We start from the raw sequence: 21,316 nt of genomic DNA, 5'->3' as shown, positions 1-21,316 counted from the left end.
TTTTAAATGCCCTCTTGTTAAAAAATTTCTTCCTCCAGAAAATTGAGATTTTAAGCTTCCCAGTGATGTATCACACGTGCATATCGGACAATTCTGAAAGTTGGCTAAATTGGGGGTCTCAGAGCGGAACTTCAAGTCACCTGAGTGTTTTCCACCATACATATATTGAACACAAGTCTTAACAACTGGGCAGGCTCTTTGGGAACACGTCACAGGCATCACAGTAGCATAGTATTCTGTGCAAATCGTCAGTCAAAAAACGGGACATTTTCATGAATTTATAAAACCGTACCGGACGCCCTGGACAGGTTGTAAAAAGTGGTCATATCCGTGCAATAGAGGACGTTTAGTGACCCTATATAACACTTAATAAGACACGCGTCTCTAAGGGTTCTAAACTATTAAAACTTTAATTGTTACACTGTGAGTATCAAGAGAAGAACCATCATCCCCTGATCTAAACCCTAAAGAGCATCCTTCAAACTCTTGGGGGCAATTATTCCATCCTCAAACAATCAATAAAAGCGAGAATTGTTAGGGTTGTAATTAGTCATCATTGTTAGGAATTTAGCACACAGTGTAGACTTACAACAATCATGGCAACAGTAAATATTGTAATTACCTTTTATTAGGTCAGTGTAAGAAAGTGTTGGTGAGTTATATTCCTTCACAATGAACTAAAGAAACTAAACATCCTAAAGTTTGCTATACACAACAAACAAACAGGTGCTGTGCTATACTGTTCTCTTACGAAGATACATAGACTATAGCGAAATTGTTCAGTGGAAGAGTAATAAAAATAGACATTGTATGTAAATATAATTTTTTTCACATCACAAAATTTGCCAACAGTTACATTCAAACAGCAGAGCGGTGTCACTTAAGACTACCAAAGTAGAATACAGTACAGTATAAACATAGACAAATGCTTTTGTCTTACTACATTACACCGTGATACCACAAGGGTCACTGGGACTTCACAACCTCCTTGTAGCATCATCAAAAGTTAAACTGTACATAAAATACACAATGGAGTCACCATGGTCGTGATATTTTAACTAAATGAAACCATTATGATCCGTCACAACTGGGTAAATTCCAAGCGTCCTTTGTCATTGGAAACATAACATTCTTGAAATAGTTTTCCTCCGGGTGGCAGAGTTGATCATATAAAAATAGTGCTGCTGTATTTGGACAGTGACAGCATTTTTAATTAACCACTTTAACTCATTCACTGCCATTGACAGTTATAGCAGGCAAATATCATTACTGCATTTAGCATGCTCAAGTGGGTTTAGATCTGACCACATGATTGTTTGGGTTCCATTTTCACAGTGGGAGGCTTAAAAAAAATATTTACACAATAAAATTATAGCATGTCAAGTGATAATATGGCGGCCCACAGAGGTTCCTGACATTCAATAGGAAAAGACGTGAGAACCTTACCAAACATGACAGTAAATAATGCAGTGGATACCCTTGTCTAACACTTCTTTTTTGTTCTGCTCTACTAATGTCACACAGACTGTCAAATAATGCTCCACGCTTGAAGGCTTCGGAATATATTGCACTCGTAAATACTGTAAATATAAACCATGTGCACACACATACACGCTGCTCACTCATTTTCACCACAGAACGTATTTACACCTGCTTTTTTTTGGACTCATCTCGCAACATGATTGATAGTTTAGTTTTGTATGTTAACTGGAAAACCCATGTGTGTGTTTTTTCATATCAGTCTTGTTTACTTGTATTTCATTGCCAGGGCCAAGTTTAGTCAGAATGCCGTACATCATGTAAAACAAAAATCTCCAGTTAGAATTATTTAAGGGAAATACAACACCTTTATTACGTGAATCCCAGTGGAAATAATCCTGTTTCAATTTTTTTTTTAAATGCAGAATTTCATTTTTCTGATGTCTAATAGAGGAGGAAAAACTTATTTAAAAGAGACAATTTCCAGGAAGTGGACACCCGATATGGGAGCAGACATTTTATCAATACCTGTACTATTTTAGCCAATCAAATGTAAGTATCATAATTTTTGGACTATAAGCAGCTACATTTTCCCCTCATTTTGAATCATGCATCTTAGTGCGCCTTATTTGTTGATTCATTTGGGTCAATATGTAACACTTTATTTGACAGCGGCGTCATTAGACTGCCATAAGACCATCATAATAATGACATGACATTGTCATGGTCATTAATGAATGCTTATGACAGATGTTAAATAATTACCGTATTGGCCCGAATATAAGACGGTGTTTTTTGCATTGAAATAAGACTGAAAAAGTGGGGGTCGCTTATATTCGGGGTTTAGACATTATACCCATTCACGACGCCAGATGGCGCCAGATATCATTGAAGCGAATGCTGAACTTGACTCCCCAGGCCAAAGCGACGCGTTATGGTTAACACCGGAACTCCCGGGGTTTCTTTTTTTTTTTTTTTTTTTCTTTTTTTTTGGCTATAAAGAAATACCAGAAAGGCGTCAAATGACCCCCATACCAAATTGACTACTGGGCTTTGTCAAACAATAGGCCACTCAGAAAGCATTCAAGCAGGACACCCCACTACACACACCCGTTGAGTCACTGCCTAGGTGTGGAGGGGTGGGGGGGTTCACTCTGAAAAGCTGCAATTAGCATCTTGAATATGAGATAGACAGGTGCACTTCTTGGTGGGTCTTGCAAAGGAATTGGCTCACTCTCATTTGGGCGCAAAGAAGGCGCAGAAGGAAAAATTGCTTCGGCAACAACCTCCAACACCTAGCCCTGGGAAAAGGGCGAAGTGTGGTATGTCACCACATAAAAATGTTTTGGTTTTTATTACACCGTCCTGCAGCTTTTGGAAGATGTAAAAAGGTTGTCCACCCAATTGACTGCCTGAGCGGTCCACTGTCCGACAAGCAACAACTGTTCTATCCAACTGGACAAGCCTATTCAGAAGAGGGAGAGAAAATGACCTCTAAAGGTGTTCATTGTCTCAGACAACCATTCATTGACACCTTTCTGTCTCCATACAGTTTATACACACATACAGTATAAGTGAGACATACTGTAATTCTGACCACAGTATGGTTCCATGCATGAAGTTGCAAAAAAAAAAAAAAAAGAAAAGAAAAGAAAACCTGACTAGTATGTTTGGTTTACACAGAGGATAAAACTGGAAGAGTTGAAGGGACAAGTAAACACCTAAAAAGAAAAGTCACATTCTGTCAGTAGTTTGGTCAATTTTATGGTGTTTTTTTTTTTTCAGCACAACCTGTCTTCTGGGCTTGAAAGTGACAACAGTTCAGCTAGAATAACACCAGTTTACCCTTCCACCATTAGCCAAGGCACCCCTGCCCCGCAAACACTCAAGATGCTAATTGGAGTAATACAACCCTGTGGTTTTGCAAGTGTGAATGGGAATGACTAATGAAGACCATAGTGCTCACAAAAGATATGCTGATTATGGTCAGATGATTCTTCTCTGGTTACAAATGTGATTTGTATCAACTGATCCACACTTGGTAGTTCTAGTATTAATGCAGTTATTGCAATGTTGTTGTTTTATCACAATAGATTGGTTTATTTACATGTCAAAAACCAGAAGCCATTCATTTACGAATTTGATTGCACTTTAGTTTAGATATTTAAATGTTCAGATATTAAGATTTGAAAGAGGCAAAATAACATGCTTTTTCTCTTAATCATTTGTTTCAGATGTGCTGTAATTATTTTCTGTAAAAAAATAATTTGGTGTTCATAAAGTCTTTTTTCAAACTTGAGTCTTGAAAAAGAGAGGGTCGTCTTATAATCAGGGCCGTCTTATATTCGGGCCAATACGGTATGTCACTAACTTCATTTTTGTCCATCTCGGAACTTTTACATTCATTCAAAAGTGAGATAATTTGCCAGATGACACAAAATGACATCTGTCATAAGCATTCATTAACGCTAATGGCCGTGTTATGTCATAATTAAGATGGTCTCATGACAGTCTTATGGTGCCACTGTCAAATAAAGTGTTACTAAATACCCTAGCTAGCAATTAATGAAACAATTGGAAAAGTAACTGAAGAAATAATTAGCAGAGAACATGAATTTTTGATTGTTATTTTTCATCTGTGGCGCTCCAATGCATGCTAGGAAGCATGTTGGACGACAACAGTGTTTACAGCAGGTGGCAGCAGAAGATGATTGACTCCTCCAATGGAGCATTGATGGCCAAATGAAGCTTCTTGAAGCAATGAAGCTTTGCAGCCAATTGGTTCGAAGCTTCATGGTGGTTCGTTTGGTCTTATGACATCTTATAATGCCGCTGAAAAATACAGTGTTACCAGTTAATATCTTTTGGTGTAAACATCCCATAATACGGTGAGAACAGCTGCGGCTTGTAGTCCAGTGCGGCTTATCTATGAACAAATGCCGTTTTCGTGTCAAATTTGGTGGGTGGCGGCTTATAGTCAGGTGCGCCATATAGTCTGAAAATTACTGTATTCCGTATCGCCATAATTTATACACGTTATCACGTGCACCTGTGCTCGAGTCTATCAATGCGTATGTGCATGGGTATAACGGATCTCCCAAAATGGCTGCGCTAGTTAGCGCTGTCATTTTTTTATGTTTTAAAATTATTTTCATCATTATCAGAGGTCGAAGCAGTATGCTTAAATATTTTATGCAACCGGCTTTCACATGAAGGCCATTTAAAATAGGTGTTGTTTTTCCCTTCAAGAAAACAATGTTTGGGGAGAAAAAGACAAGATCATATCAACACTGCGTCATTTTATACATGGCACTATTGTAGTGTTGAACAGTAAAATCTTCTGCACATAACCCCTCCCCGCTCTTTCCAGTGTTTGAAGCTGCGGTTCTCAAATGTGAATGCTACCAAAGCATATTCACGTGACATTTTATGATCTGCCCCCAGTCTACCTCCAAAAATCCCGTCATTGCACTGATTGCTTGATTAGTATAAAAAACCTCTGCTTCCGAGCTCTTAACAAAGATGAGACAAATTTTTAAAATATTTGTTGGTTTTTTAGTTAAACTAATACAGCAGACTGTATTACTGTAACTAAAAAAGTAAGCTTATCAACAGCATGAATAAATACAGTAATGAGTTTTATCACAAAAACAATGGATAAATTACTGTGCTATGAAATATGAATGTAATAAAATTTACAATAAATGAAACATTGTTTCCATGTTATGTATGGGGAAAAACAAAAATAAAGGTAAACCCCTCTTTCATAACAAATCGTTGAAATGATTGAACTAAGGCTGCAACAACTAAACGATTAATAAATTAGGTGTCAATTAAAGCAACACTAGGTAACTTTTCAACCTTTATAAAATATTTTCATAACATTTGTGATAAGATGTCTACTGATAACTAGTTGAATGACACCTCTTTTATATTTTGAGGGGGTCTATATCACCTTCATCAGCACTAATTAACTTTCAGGAGGGTGGCAGGAACCCTGCCACACAAAAAAACTACAAATGTGCTGACTGCTTTAAAGCATACGTCACTTCCCTCTTTCCCAATTCATTATACAGATGGAAGTTGATGCCAGCGCTTTTGCGTGAATGCTGCAAAGATAGAGAGCAACAAGAGACAAAAAGTATTGTTTGAGAAAGGGAAAAAAAGAGAGGATATACAGAATAAGATTTGGCCTAACTTTCACTCGCTGGCGTGACATCCACCACCCAACTCCCCCTCAACCGAACTCGTCAGTTCTGATGAGTTCGGGTGGGATGGGGGGGTAGCCTGGGAAATGCAGTCTTCCTTAAGGCATAACATTCCCGCTTTTGTCCACCAGCGTCACTAAAATCGGCCAAACTGAATAGTTACAAAGTGTTGCTTTAATTCGATTTTTGCTGGCAGCTATTAGCAGTCCCGTTTGGGTCCTTGTTTGTGTGTAACGTGAGGCTGTGCACACGCCAGTGTTAAGAGGAAGAGAGAGAGAAAGTTCACAGCTACACTTAGGTTGGGTTGCTGAATCAATATTACGAAGTGTCGAGAGTTAGATTGCCTTTTGTGTTGTTAGATACAGTATGCTTCCGTTAGAGGTGAGTTAATGAAGCCAATTGTATTGTTTGTATTCTTTGTTGATGAGACGTTACTACTTAGCACGGAGTGCGAAGCTAGTTTGCGATTATGCTAGTTATTGTCTCAAATGTCTGTTTGTATTGTGAAGCAATTAGCACTTGAATTACCGTATTGCCCGAGTATAAGACGGTGTTTTTTGCATTGAAATAAGACTGAAAAAGTGGGGGTCTTCTGATATTTGCGGTCTAGACGTAATACCCATTCGCGACGCTAGATGGCGCCCGATATCATTGAAGCGATGTTCTGTCATGACAGATCTCAGCTACTCTCAAGTTTAACAAGTTTTCATTATTTTATTGCAATGTTTTTCCTTATTCAGATTTGTTTCAAGACTACAGTTACAGTTAGACTTCACTTTGATGGTTAATGCAGTTATTGCAATTTTGTTGTTTTATCACAATAGATTGGTCTATTTACATTTCACAAACCAGAAGCCATTCATTTACGAATGTGATTGCACTTAAGATCTGAACATTTAAATATGAAAACTAAAGATTTGAATGAGGCAAAATAACATGCTTTTTCTCTCAAATATATTGTTATAATCATTTGTTTCAGATGTACTGTAATTATTTTCTGTATAAAAATTAATTTGGTGTTCAAAAAGTCTTTTTTCAAACTTGAGTCTTAAAAAAGAGGGGGTCGTCTTATAATCAGGGTCGTCTTATATTCGGGCCAATACGGTATGTTTATAAAGTAAAGAAACCACACACAAAAAACAATTCATATAACAGCTTAGAGTCTCCTTTCAACACAAACTCAAACTGTAAATAGTCAAACTCAAACTGTAAATTGTCATACAAGAGAGTGTGCTTTAAAATTGGATCTGGATTGTAAAATAATCGACAAAATTTATATCAGCGCTATGCCCACTAGATAAACACCACTGTTTTTTAGTTGAATGAACAGGACTTTTGTCTTATTTGTGTACAGAGAATTTAATTTTATGTTTTATACAAAAAAAAAAAAAAAAAAAAAAATTTAACATGTTTTATGTACTTAAAACAGTACAGTTGCAGACTACAGTTAAGTCATGAAGCTGTAATAAGATATTATTTTTTAAGGAAATAGTCATCCATTTCGTCTTGTTACTTACAACATGCCTAAAACAACTTCAAGTTAAATTGCAAAGGTAATTGAAAAAAAGTGACATTTATGCGATTAATTAATTTTCCGACTAATCAATTATAAAAATAATAATTAGTTGCAGCCCTAGATTGAACTTTAATCCAAAAGTCTTATGCAGGCCAAAATGTAGACTTCCTTTTCAATTCCAACTCTTATCAGGGGGATGATTTCTTTAAGTTTTGGGCAAAATATGTTCAACTTGTAAAGGCAGAATCTCAAAAAGAGCTCACCCCATTGACTATATGCTCTGTATCGAATACATTTTACACTCATTGAAGTGCTGCTGGCTAGACTATTGAACAGAAATAGCCAAAGGATATGATATATTGATGATTACTAATGTTGTAGTTGTACACTTGTCTCTGTAGGATACTTTAGGATCATTTGTTAGAGAATCCTTTTTAGGAAATCCTAAAAATGCAAGTCAAGAAACGAATCCAAAATGGCTGATTCACACACACCCGAACAACCAACTTCCTTTTCAAATTCGCTCAGTCATGGGTTATTGACACTTTTTCATGTGTCCTGTTGTGAAAGACGTGTCCTCCCAAGTTTGTGTTGATCCAGGAAAATGTCATTCTGATCTTCCAGTGGACCCCTAAAACACTTTAAGGTGATTTTTTTGTCTGAAGAAGAAACAAAAGCGATTACTCGAGGGTCTTCGCCATTACAAACGAGGCAGGTAGAGATTTGTCAGTTTGGCACTAATCAGTTCCAAAGCATTCACTGTAATGCATTGTAAGCCAAGGCCTTCTGTAAATTATATTTACCATGGTATTTAATGGGCTTTTGTCAACGTGATGGTGGTGATTAATATGTTGTCTTTTTCCTTCAGCCTCAAACAGTCAAGTCTCAGTGAGTCGGCGCTAGGGACGGCTGAGGGTTGAGTTGGAGGTGACGTTGTGGTCAGGCGAAGGGGTTCTCCGACCTCAGGATGGACGCTTCCGTGTCGTGGCATCCTTTGCCGTTCATGTGTTCTGAGTGGCTGTCGATGCTGTAGCAGCCTTGCACCTCAGTGATGGAGGAAGCCGTGTAGGAAGCTGAGCGCAGGGCGTCCGAATGGTTTCCAACACTGCTGCCAAACTGGAGGTTGTACTGGTTCCAGTGCCGGCGTAAAACCGCTTGGACCTGGCCGGAGACATAACGGAAAGGTTTGTTGTTCGTTGTAGCCAGTACAGATTTTAACACACCATTAATGTGTTTAGGTTATACAAGGCAAATGACCCATTGAGCTTGAATTTAAGCAAATAAGAATCAATCTCATATGGAATAAACACTGCTTTTTAGTTTTAAGTACGGGTCAATTTACTGTAAGCATGGATCATATACAGTGCCTTGCAAAAGTATTCAGCCCCCTTGAACCTTGCAACCTTTCGCCACATTTCAGGCTTCAAACATAAAGATCTAAAATTTTAATTTTTTGTCAAGAATCAACAACAAGTGGGACACAATCGTGAAGCTGAACAACATTTATTGGATAATTTAAACTTTTTTAACAAATAAAAAACTGAAAAGTGGGGCGTGCAATATTATTCGGCCCCCTTGCGTTAATACTTTGTAGCGCCACCTTTTGCTCCAATTACAGCTGCAAGTCGCTTGGGGTATGTTTCTATCAGTTTTGCACATCGAGAGACTGACATTCTTGCCCAATCTTCCTTGCAAAACAGCTCGAGCTCAGTGAGGTTGGATGGAGAGTGTTTGTGAACAGCAGTCTTCAGCTCTTTCCACAGATTCTCGATTGGATTCAGGTCTGGACTTTGACTTGGCCATTCTAAAACCTGGATACGTTTATTTTTGAACCATTCCATTGTAGATTTGGCTTTATGTTTTGGATCATTGTCCTGTTGGAAGATAAATCTCCGTCCCAGTCTCAGGTCTTGTGCAGATACCAACAGGTTTTCTTCCAGAATGTTCCTGTATTTGGCTGCATCCATCTTCCCGTCAATTTTAACCATCTTCCCTGTCCCTGCTGAAGAAAAGCAGGCCCAAACCATGATGCTGCCACCACCATGTTTGACAGTGGGGATGGTGTGTTCAGGGTGATGAGCTGTGTTGCTTTTACGCCAAACATATCGTTTTGCATTGTGGCCAAAAAGTTCAATTTTGGTTTCATCTGACCAGAGCACCTTCTTCCACATGTTTGGTGTGTCTCCGAGGTGGCTTGTGGCAAACTTTAAACGAGACTTTTTATGGATATCTTTGAGAAATGGCTTTCTTCTTGCCACTCTTCCGTAAAGGCCAGATTTGTGCAGTGTACGACTGATTGTTGTCCTATGGACAGACTCTCCCACCTCAGCTGTAGATCTCTGCAGTTCATCCAGAGTGATCATGGGCCTCTTGGCTGCATCTCTGATCAGTTTTCTCCTTGTTTGAGAAGAAAGTTTGGAAGGACGGCCGGGTCTTGGTAGATTTGCAGTGGTTTGATGCTCCTTCCATTTCAATATGATGGCTTGCACAGTGCTCCTTGAGATGTTTAAAGCTTGGGAAATCTTTTTGTATCCAAATCCGGCTTTAAACTTCTCCACAGTATCTCGGACCTCCCTGGTGTGTTCCTTGGTTTTCATAATGCTCTCTGCACTTTAAACAGAACCCTGAGACTATCACAGAGCAGGTGCATTTATACGGAGACTTGATTACACACAAGGTGATTCTTTTTATCATCATCGGTCATTTAGGACAACATTGGATCATTCAGAGATCCTCACTGAACTTCTGGAGTGAGTTTGCTGCACTGAAAGTAAAGGGGCCGAATAATATTGCACGCCCCACTTTTCAGTCTTTTATTTGTTAAAAAAGTTTAAATTATCCAATAAATGTTGTTCCACTTCACGATTGTGTCCCACTTGTTGTTGATTCTTGACAAAAAAATTAAATTTCATATCTTTATGTTTGAAGCCTAAAATGTGGCGAAAGGTTGCAAGATTCAACGGGGCCGAATACTTTTGCAAGGCACTGTATGAAAGATTGCAGCACTTTTCACTGGCTACGTTTACATGGACATTTATATTTTGATTAAAAGCTATAGCTAAAAGTTACGCGGGTGCTAAAGTTAATTACAGCTTAAAAATTAATTAATCATAATTAATCGCAATTCAAACCATCTATAAAATATGCCATATTTTTCTGTAAATTATTGTTGGAATGGAAAGATAAGACACAAGACGGATATATACATTCAACATACGGTACATAAGTACTGTATTTGTTTATTATAACAATAAATCAACAAGATGGCATTAACATTATTAACATTCTGTTAAAGCTATCCATGGATAGAAAGACTTGTAGTTCTTAAAAGATAAATGTTAGTACAAGTTATTCATATTTTATATTAAAACCCCTCTTAATGTCGGGGTGGCGTAGTGGTAGAGTAGTTGTCCCCCAAACCCAGAGGTTGTGGGTACAATTCTCCGCCCTGATGAACACGCCTAAGTGTCCTTGAGTAAGATACTGAACCCCACGTTGCTCCTGGTGCTGCGTCACCAGTAGGTGGATGGTGAGATAGTGTAAAGCGCTTTGAGCGCCTTGAAAGTTGGAAAAGAGCTATATAAGTGTAACACCATTTACCAATGTTTTCTTTCTAATAAAATTTGTAAAAATTTCAATCAAAAAATAAACTAGTAGCTCGCCATTGCTGATGTCAATAATTACACAATGCTCATGGGTGCTGAAACCCATAAAATTAGTCGCACACAAGCGCCAGCAGAGGGCAACAAAAAACCAAAAAACACAAGTAACAAGTGGACATTACACTGTGCTGTCATTTTAATCTGTTTGAGCGGGGCATGTGCATTATTGCGTCAAATATTTTAACGTGATTATTTTAAAAAATCAATAACCGCCCGTTAACGCGATAATTTTACAGCCCTAATATATATATATATATATATATATATATATATATATATATATATATATATATATATATATATACATATATACATACATGATATTTACTCTCGTTTCTCATTGCGTCCCGAAGACCGCGCTGACTGTGTTTTATTTCCGCTTTACCTGGTATAATTCAATAATCGGAATTTGGATGTTTGTGAATCGTTCTCGAATCTTCCACGGCCAAAACGCTAATAATCTAAGAATCGGAAATTTTGCACGCCTCAAAAAAAAATTACCGTAAACTGACAATATGTATGGTAATAGCATGATTTGACAACTTCTCCAACTTAACAGAATCCAAGAGAAAACAAAACAGATATGACTTTTCTTTTAAAGGCTGCTGTATAACTTGCTCGTTTCATCATGATGAATAAATGTTTCTTCCATGGATTGATACGGTAAAATAAAAGTGAGGACTGAAGTCGGAAATCGGAAAGAGCGCATCACTGTAGTAGACCATGAAAATAGGAACTATTGTTATTTGCGTTTGAGTTTCCCGAGGGGCAGATATAGTTGACGGACACAGGAAGTCTGTGTTGTGTCACGTTTGTTATGGTCCGAGTTGCCAAGTTGCAATAAATGTTGACTCAAATGAGTTCAAGAAACTAAATTCTGTGCTTTATGAAGAGTGAAAAAAGCAGAATTTAACATAGACGAAATCATTCGACCAATCAGAGTGAAGTATTACCGAAACAAAATGATGACGTCATGTACCGTAACGGTCGGCAACGGATCGCGGCATACGTTTTCTTCAACACAACATGGCCGTGTCAGTAAAAAAAAAAAAAATCTGTCTTTATATCTGTCCCCATCCCTGTATCCGGGTATAATGCGCGCCCATGATTTTACAAGTTGATTTTGGGAAAAAAAAGTGCGCGTTAAATTCGGGAAATTACGGTATTTTCGTTATTTTTGGTCAATCTGTTCATGTCAAAAAATTTTGTTTTGACCGAAGGTGTGATGCATGAACACGTAAATCCTAATTGGATCAATATTTTTAGTGTCCTCGAAAACAGTTATTCTGATCGTTATTTTAATACGAAAATTCATCGGTTTAAGGAAATTTTGTCCATATAATCATAGCCAAAGAGAATTTGTCGGTTATAAGCAAACACAAATCTAGTCTCCGAGTAAAGGCCTGATTAGACAATAATACAGAATACATATGTTGCCAGGTATTAACAAACGAATAATTTCGGTTTGATATAAAAAAGAATGAGCATTGTCTTACTTCTCCGTTGAAAAAGCAGAAGATGGTGGCTACCAGGAGGCCCTGAAATTCAAGCAAAAACCGAGTGAAGGACTGATAAATATGCAGTCAAATGCGATAACAATCAATATCCTGTCGAAGTTGACCACAAACTGTGGATGGTCTCTTTTTTGCAAGTTTGTTTAGGTGATTAGGCATCTTGCATAAGAGCCACTTCCTGGACAACACTGCCCATCCTGGAAACACTCGACATGATCAGATAACAACTTGGCCGAGAGCCGAGCGACTTCGAAACTTCTCAGCTCCCATAACTTGTACCTTCCTTCCTGCTGCCCACTAGATAAACAAAGGACATGCTTGACTTATGGCGGAAGGCAAATAAATATCAAAAAGAGTGCGATGAGTTGCCACCAGTTTGTGTCTACCTATATATTCATATTTTGTGCTATTGTGTTTTAATTTGCAGCAGTGCATCACTGGGTCAAAACATGTCTAGAAGGTACAAGAAAGTTTATCTTACACACGCTACTTAAAGCTCTTACCTGGTAGTGCATTAGTATGTGCATGATGTAGTCGTATATTTCTGAGGAAACACGTCCTTCGGGCTTGTACGGAAGCAGGACGTATTGGATGCCCAGAAGCGGCACCAAGATGAGGGTCGCTCTCACAGCTTTCATGTAGAGGCTCGACTCGGCTTGATGTGTCACCTTGAGCTTGGTGATGAGAACTCTTACGATGTTTAGCAGAAAGAACAGATTGACCTGTAGGAAGCAACAACAACAAAAAAAACACGCATAATGAGTTTAAGTGCCCTGCGATTGGCTGGCAACCGATTCAAGGTGTATCCCGCCTACTGCCTATGGTAAGTTGGGATAGGCTCCAGCACCCCCGTGAGGATAAGCTGCTTGGAAAATGAATGAGTTGTATTGTTAACTGACATCTGATTTGGTATTTAGTCTACATTTAAGATATTCGGAACATCTGCCTACAGGAGCCACAAATAGGGTTAGGGACCGTGTTGGACTGTGAAAAACTACAGTGGTACATCTACTTACGGAATTAATTGGTTCTGGAAGTAATTTCGTAAACAAACTCCATAATTAAAGTCACATTTTCCATGTCAATGCCCAAGTCGATTCCAAGCCCCCCAAAATCCAGACTTAAATCTTTTATAAATCATAAAAATGCATCAAAACACGTAAAAATACATGTTACCAAGCCCGTCGACAGGGGGGGCAACTGGTTATTTTGTCCGGGGCCTCAGGACCATAGGGTCCCGGAATGACCCTTAATTTATTTTACTTTACATTCACATATTTCTTTTTTATATAAATCATTGTCTGATTAAATATTAGGTTCTACTCGATATATACTTAAAAACTTTAACATATTAAATATTTCAAATATATGTTTTTTTCCTTTTTTTTTTTTGCACAACCCCCCCATTGTTACCAAACTGCACTATATGGTAAGTTGCGGTGCTTTCAACTCCACACCGTAGTGTGGAGTGGATGGGTGGACGTCACGTTTGTCGTCAGTTTGTGCGGGTCTAAAAATCTAGGCGCATCACTGTTTGAGGGCTTGATAATGTGGAGGAGGCAGGCACAGGATGTTTAGTTGTACTGTTTTGTTGCTTAGCAGGCAGACATAGCACTCTCAGTTGTGTTGTATTGTAGCCTACATGGGACAATAAATGGAAATTGTTTATATTGTGTCACTTCACATTACAGACTGCTAAATTTAACTGTCCATCTCAAATTAAATAATTTGAAAATTTACACTGTCATTGCTTGCAAAGCGTTAAAGTACTGTGTATGTTGTCGTGACAAGCCAGTGGCAGGGGTGGGGTGGGGGGGTCCTATAATGGTCTCTTGTCCCCATGCCCCTTCAAGTCTATTGACAGCCCTGCATGTTACTATTAGATTATTGCACAATAACAATAAAATGAGAGTTGTGCATAATGTAAAAAGAATAAAAGTTAAAACTAGTGTTGTCACTATTAGAGTATAATAATGCGTTACTCCGTAACACCTCATAGTAATCTGATTACTTTCTTTCAGTAACATTTTCCAACCAAGTAATCTGATTAAAGTTGGTTTCCTTAGTGTCTGTGCATTACTATTTTGTTGTTGCCTCATAATGTATGTAGAATGAAGAATATTGTAGTCATGTACGAAGACCATTTCGAATAGAAAATGTTAAAAAGGTTCCCACTACGCGTTCGTTTCCATGGTAACCGCTCACAGTTACTTCCAGGTCTCGAGTCATACGCGCTAAGTGTTTTGGGACTGAGAAAGGCGTATGCCAACGCGGGTGCACATTCAAGCCAAGTGCAGCCACCTATTTAGATGTGCGAGGGAATGTTGATATGTGTACGTCCATGAATGAACGTGAGTATTTTCCCTTCATTCTGGAGGGTTCCAGCGATAAGTTGGACCCCCTATATGCGCTGCCGTTTCGTAGCTTTGCCATTGCAACGCCAGGTAGTCATCAGCGAGCATTGTTTACATCATATTCGTGTTGAGTCCGATTGAGTGTAAAGTGCTTAGTTGCCGCCACGTTTTGTAGCCAAATTGATCGCATGCGTGTACGGCGTACTTCCGAGTTGTGCGTGCACTTCTGCGCCCGCCACGACCTTTGTGTTTATTGCACTGTGCAATTTATTTGTGTGTTGTTGATTATTGTGCAGTCAATTTGCTTTGTTTTACATTGACGCTGACATGCTGTAATCCTAACCCGAAGTTCAGGATTCTTGACACTAGGCTTAATTTTTGAGTTAGCAGGGGTTTAATTAGTCGATGGAGTTGATTTCAACAAATTCCAAGCAGTTTGTCAGTTATTTGTTAGTTTCAGGGCTCCGGAGTGACTAAGCTAGCGCAAGTCAATGGTGGTTGAAATCAACTCCATCGTCTAATTAAACCTCCGCTAACTCGAAGATTAACTCATTTGCTCCCAAAAACGTAAAAATATGTTCTATTTTTAATTGCTCCAGTGTCCCAAAAACGTATTTATACGTCTTTTGCATTTTTCTTGACAAGAAGCATCTATAGGTTCCTATGTATCTAAGATACAATGCACAAAGCTCAAAACCCATTTTAAAGCAATGAAACTGGCCACTGGAGGTCAGTAGCGCATTTGGTAAGAACTCATCTCGGGCCAAGAAAAGAAGTGAAGAAAAATAGTCAGGAAATGGAAGTTGGAGGGATCTTCTGATCTGAAGACGTGTGAGAATTTGAGAAAATGTGGAGAACGATCGGGGGGAAAAAAGGCAAACAACACTGGAGGAGTGTTTTGAAAAGAAAACAAAACCATCGTCAAAGAAGGATTCAAAAAAGTCTATCTTGATGGGACAGACGCTGACATCCACAACAGCGTCAGGTTCCACACACGTTCTGCTGAGCTCACGTTGCGTTACTCCTGAGCCCGAGGTTGAAAGCAACGATGAAGATGATGAAAAAAGTGAAACCGATCTTGATCCGGACTCATCAGATTAGCCATGGGAGCAGCCGAGCGCCTTCCCCGTTGTTATGTGCGCAAATAGTTCAACAGTTCAATAGTTTAGTTATGTGTAAATAAATTGTTACTTTACGATCAAAGGCTCTGTTTGTCTTGTTGTTTGTTATTTTGTAGAACGAAAACATTATTCAGATGTTTGGGATGTCACATAAGCGAAAAATAGCTGTGTTAACGTCAAAGTTATGTTTGAAATGTATGCTTTCACAAAAAGCTCAATTTCTCTGTTTTTTCATCAGAAATTGGAAAATTGCTCAAACTAAGCTATTTTCTAATGCTGATCTCTAAAGAATGGAAAAAGATATGAACTAACTTTTTTTTCTGCTGAAAGAAGAGAGTCTAATCTTTCTTTTGGTGGGTTCCATATTTATATAGCACTAGAACAGAATTTTCTGTGGGCCTTGCAAAATCAGTCAAAATCCCGTAACACGGTCGGGAGCGAAGGGCCTTGCTCCGGTGAAAATGGCTGGGAGTTAATGAGTTAAGCTTTATGTGATAAATTCTGATTTTCCCCTTTAAATTCAATTATCGGAAAGTCACTTACATGCGATAACATTTTTCTGTTGTCATTCTTATGTTGAGGCGGCAAATAGAGAAAAATTGGTAAAAAGTAACTAACAAATTACTTATAAAGTAACTTAGTTACTAAGTAATCAGTAAAGTGACTAGATTGCTTTTTTTGAGGCGTAATCAATAATTAAATTACTTTTTCAAGTAATCTGTGACAACACTGCACATACATATACAGTAGCGATCCCTCTTAGCCAATTGGATGCCAGGAAGGAAGATGCAAGGCAATAGCCAATGGCAGAGCAGCTATAAGTATGTTACGTTCGGTAAAGTCTGGGAGCTGCGAGTAGCATACTGTATTTTTGCCTTTAGTATCCTGAAATGTATTTTGTAACAACAGGTGATATTTTCTCGTTGAGGCAAGTTTTAACTTGAAAATTCTTATGTAGAGACGTTCGTAAGTAGAGGTACCACTGTACAAATAATGATGACAACTGAAAATGCATTTTCCCCCCAAAAAAACAAATGTATACATACCGTAGATATTAGTGCTGCCAAACTTTAAGGATTACAATGTAAACAGCTTTGTAAATGAAGCTGAAGGTATAGTTGTCGCTCTATGTTGTGGGGTATTACTTTGCAGATTAGATCAGGTGAATTTATACAATGCATCGTGGGCCCGGGAGGGATTCTTACCAGTAAAGCGGCACAGATCGGACCGTGGATTATATATAGCAGTGACGTTTTGGAGCTGATCCAACAGCTAAAGGGAATAAAGAAGAAAACAACAAAATATAATTCAGGATTAACGTGACATATGGAAGGTGAACCAGTAAGTACGTCATCAGGATTCAAATCAGAGCGGAGCTAAATTGAATACCTGTAAACTGACAGAAATGAAAGCAAACAAGAAAGAGCATTTTTAAATTAGATTTTTCAGTTATCGGTCAGAGCCAAATTCAACAGAGCCAAATTAATGTCGACTGGGGCCCTGAGGCTACATTGGTTGTAGACTCAAAATGGTCTGAAAACATTAACGTTATTACCTTGCAAGTGATTCAACTGTTTTGTATTTAAAATGTTTTTCATCCAATGTACATACAGCAAAATATCAGTTTTTCAATAGAAATCATCCAAATACATTCGAACGTTCCTAAAGTTATTGACTAAAAACTGTCTTGCTTTGTTGTATCTACAGCATGTTGGTAACACATTGTGGCAGGCAGAAGCCCTTCATAAAATAGAAGTTTGTGTTCAATGAAACAGTTAAATTTGCAAATAAATTGCAATGAAACTAAATAGTATTCTCCTTGGTCAAATAACAGTTGGGAAACTGCACAAATGCTGCAAATATTAAGACTAAACACATTAAACAACTAACATTTTAAAGGATTCTCACATACATTGATCGTTTTTCGTGGTTAATGGGGATCAGAACCCACCACGATAACAGCAAAGTGAAATGTTTGTGTGTGTGTGTTCAATGTATTTACTCAGATTTAGCATTGGAAAGAGATACATAAAAGACATTTTTAATTAAAAAAAAAATCAAAATATACAAAATATATGTTAATGTTTTTAAGCAGTTCAAATGTAATAATTATGATGAGTTTTAAACGTGTTACTGTCCAATGGAATTAATTTTAAACCAGAATAAAGTAGAAAAATGCTCGTCTTTATTAAATGTTTCATTGAGTAAGTCCACTCAAATCAGCTCAAGCTGCTCACTTACGCACAATGAGTTGCCACAGCAAGTGTTTAACAAGTTAAACGATGATTGACGCATGCGGCGTTCTGGCTTCCAGGCATCTCGGGCGAGATCAAACCCTAACGTCTGTCAATCATCGGTAACTTTAATAAGCAACTTCAGTGCACTGTCTGACCAAGAAAAGGAGAGAGAGGAAGAGTGAGACTACGTGATCGGATCCGGACAGCTCATCTATTAATTAATTAATTAATTAATTTTTTTAATTGAAAAAAAAAATCTGCAATGGAGTGAGGGCGCAAAGTTTGAAGCGTGACGTAGCCAGGGATCACTGTACTTCAAAAGCTGAATCGTAACAGCATTAAGATATACAGTACAGTGCCTTGCAAAAGTATTGGGCCCCCTTGAATCTTGCAACCTTTCGCCACATTTCAGGCTTCAAACATAAAGATATGAAATTTAATTTTTTTGTCAAGAATCAACAACAAGTGGGACACAATCGTGAAGTGGAACAACATTTATTGGATAATTCAAACTTTTTTAACAAATAAAAAACTGAAAAGTGGGGCATGCAATATTATTCGGCCCCTTTACTTTCAGTGCAGCAAACTCACTCCAGAAGTTCAGTGAGGATCTCTGAATGATCCAATGTTGTGCTAAATGACCGATGATGATAAATAGAATCCACCTGTGTGTAATCAAGTCTCCGTATAAATGCACCTGCTCTGTGATAGTCTCAGGGTTCTGTTTAAAGTGCAGAGAGCATTATGAAAACCAAGGAACACACCAGGCAGGTCCGAGATACTGTTGTGGAGAAGTTTAAAGCCGGATTTGGATACAAAAAGATTTCCCAAGCTTTAAACATCTCAAGGAGCACTGTGCAAGCCATCATATTGAAATGGAAGGAGCATCAGACCACTGCAAATCTACCAAGACCCGGCCGTCCTTCCAAACTTTCTTTTCAAACAAGGAGACAACTGATCAGAGATGCAGCCAAGAGGCCCATGATCACTCTGGATGAACTGCAGAGATCTACAGCTGAGGTGGGAGAGTCTGTCCATAGGACAACAATCAGTCGTACACTGCACAAATCTGGCCTTTATGGAAGAGTGGCAAGAAGAAAGCCATTTCTCAAAGATATCCATAAAAAGTCTCGTTTAAAGTTTGCCACAAGCCACCTGGGAGACACACCAAACATGTGGAAGAAGGTGCTCTGGTCAGATGAAACCAAAATTGAACTTTTTGGCCACAATGCAAAACGATATGTTTGGCGTCACTGATCCAACCTCACTGAGCTCGAGCTGTTTTGCAAGGAAGAATGGGCAAGAATGTCAGTCTGTCGATGTGCAAAACTGATAGAAACATACCCCAAGCGACTTGCAGCTGTAATTGGAGCAAAAGGTGGCGCTACAAAGTATTAACGCAAGGGGGCCGAATAATATTGCACGCCCCACTTTTCAGTTTTTTATTTGTTAAAAAAGTTTAAATTATCCAATAAATTTTGTTCCACTTCACGATTGTGTCCCACTTGTTGTTGATTCTTGACAAAAAATTAAAATTTTATATCTTTATGTTTGAAGCCTGAAATGTGGCGAAAGGTTGCAAGGTTCAAGGGAGCCGAATACTTTTGCAAAGCACTGTATGTTAGCAAAACCCTTACTTGTCATTATAGTAGTAACTTCTTGCAATTGCATGAATGGAAGCAGGAATAAGAGGGAAACCTGAAAAAAAAAGAACAGTTCTGTAGTTGTGACACTTTGCGCATACAACAAAAAAAGTGTGTTCCAGACATACCCCAGCCGAGGAGATAGTACCACATGAGGTGTTGCTTTTCAGCGAACACCGCCACCACAATCAGTGTGTGTAGATATATTCCCTCGCATAACATCCAGAAGTAATTGCAACCAAACAGGTAGAGGTGAATGAACTGGGACACTTTACAGCTTGTCTGAGTAAGGAAATTAAATTTAATATTACACAACTGACATCATCACTGTGCTTCACTTACTTAATACTTTCCAAGGAAGGTTATGTATACGGGATTTGTCTTGAAATGTTTATTGTATTTTCATTGAAATTTATTATTTGTGTGGCAAGATTAATTATGGCATAAACAATGAAGTCATTTTATAGACACAGGGGATAGGTGTTATTATAATCAATTGGATACATAAAACTTGCTTTAAAAAATAAATTCTTTCATTTGTTTATTCAGGTTGATCATAGAGCTAGGGCAGAAGATGAATCCAACTCCAGTTCAGCCTTGCAGGACTTTGAGCACCCAAAGTCAGACAGTCACAGTCTAGACACATTTTCTTCATTTTTCTCTCAAAGTGCACGAAATTGATGCATTTTACAATGAAACATAAGAAAAATTTCTCCCGGGGGGCATGCCCCGGATCCCCCTAGAGGGTCTGTGTTTCCCTTCGTACAGCGATTCTTTTGGGCTGGGCTGAGTCGAAGTCCAGGGCTGCTTTTTAGTCATAGTCCGCCCCTGGCCAAGACCAAAGAGCTGTCGAAGGACACCAGAGACAAAATTGTAGACCTGCACCAGGCTGGGAAGACTGAATCTGATCTGAATGATCTGATCTGAATCTTTTCAGGTGGGTGAACTTGCACAATTAGTGGTTGACTCAATACTTATTTGCCCCACTGTATATCATGCAAAGGTGGCTGCACAACCGATATGATTAAACACCTCCGGCTTCATGGAATACAAGTGCCGAGTGCCTAGTGCATAGCTGAGTGCCGCGTATTTGACATGCTGCGCCAGTCTTCTAACCAGTCAGAACCAGGTAAGTAAAACAATAAATTACGTCTGTCTTCTGCTGCCCCGCGACCCGACCCCGGATTATGCGGTAGATGATGGAGAGAATAGTACGACAATAAGTCGTATTACGATGCAATTTTTTTTACCCTGCCAATTAAAAGAATTGGAATCGAGAATCGTTTAGAACCGGAATCGAAACGTGTAATCGGAACCGTTCAAATTCAAACGATGCCCAACCCTAGTAATCATAGGATTTAAAAAACAAAATACTCACTGGATTTCTCTGCACCAGCTCCTGGTTGTTTGCCACTGCTGTCAACCAAATGATGGTGATCACAGAGTTTAGTACAAAAGAAAAGAAAAGGTTTTTGTGCAGTGTGATCCTCTGACAACTTAAACTCCTGCACAGAGAGAGGAAGCACACCAAAATGATTTATTTATTGAAATCAGTACGAGTCACAAGATATGAATGTTAAAT

General features: G+C 38.5%; 1 protein-coding gene across 1 annotated transcript in view; it reads right to left on the bottom strand.

Annotated features, from left to right (window-relative positions):
* Positions 1 to 264: 264 nt before the first annotated feature.
* The window catches only part of calcrla (calcitonin receptor-like a), an 84,750-nt gene continuing 63,698 nt past the window's right edge, over positions 265 to 21,316 (bottom strand). The window contains exons 7-13 of the mRNA XM_057851918.1: positions 21,113 to 21,239; positions 19,863 to 20,016; positions 19,729 to 19,789; positions 17,060 to 17,126; positions 12,883 to 13,101; positions 12,362 to 12,403; positions 265 to 8,364 (exon numbers count right to left, since the gene is read on the bottom strand). Coding sequence (XP_057707901.1) covers positions 8,143 to 8,364; positions 12,362 to 12,403; positions 12,883 to 13,101; positions 17,060 to 17,126; positions 19,729 to 19,789; positions 19,863 to 20,016; positions 21,113 to 21,239 — 892 coding nt within the window. The 3' untranslated portion in view covers positions 265 to 8,142. The remainder of the gene's footprint in view (positions 8,365 to 12,361; positions 12,404 to 12,882; positions 13,102 to 17,059; positions 17,127 to 19,728; positions 19,790 to 19,862; positions 20,017 to 21,112; positions 21,240 to 21,316) is intronic.

This window comes from Corythoichthys intestinalis, chromosome 12 (genome assembly GCF_030265065.1).
Source record: "Corythoichthys intestinalis isolate RoL2023-P3 chromosome 12, ASM3026506v1, whole genome shotgun sequence".
Classification (NCBI taxonomy): Eukaryota; Metazoa; Chordata; class Actinopteri; order Syngnathiformes; family Syngnathidae; genus Corythoichthys; species Corythoichthys intestinalis.
The sequence above is the reverse complement of the archived record's forward strand: the minus strand, read 5'-3'. Positions and strand labels throughout refer to the sequence as shown.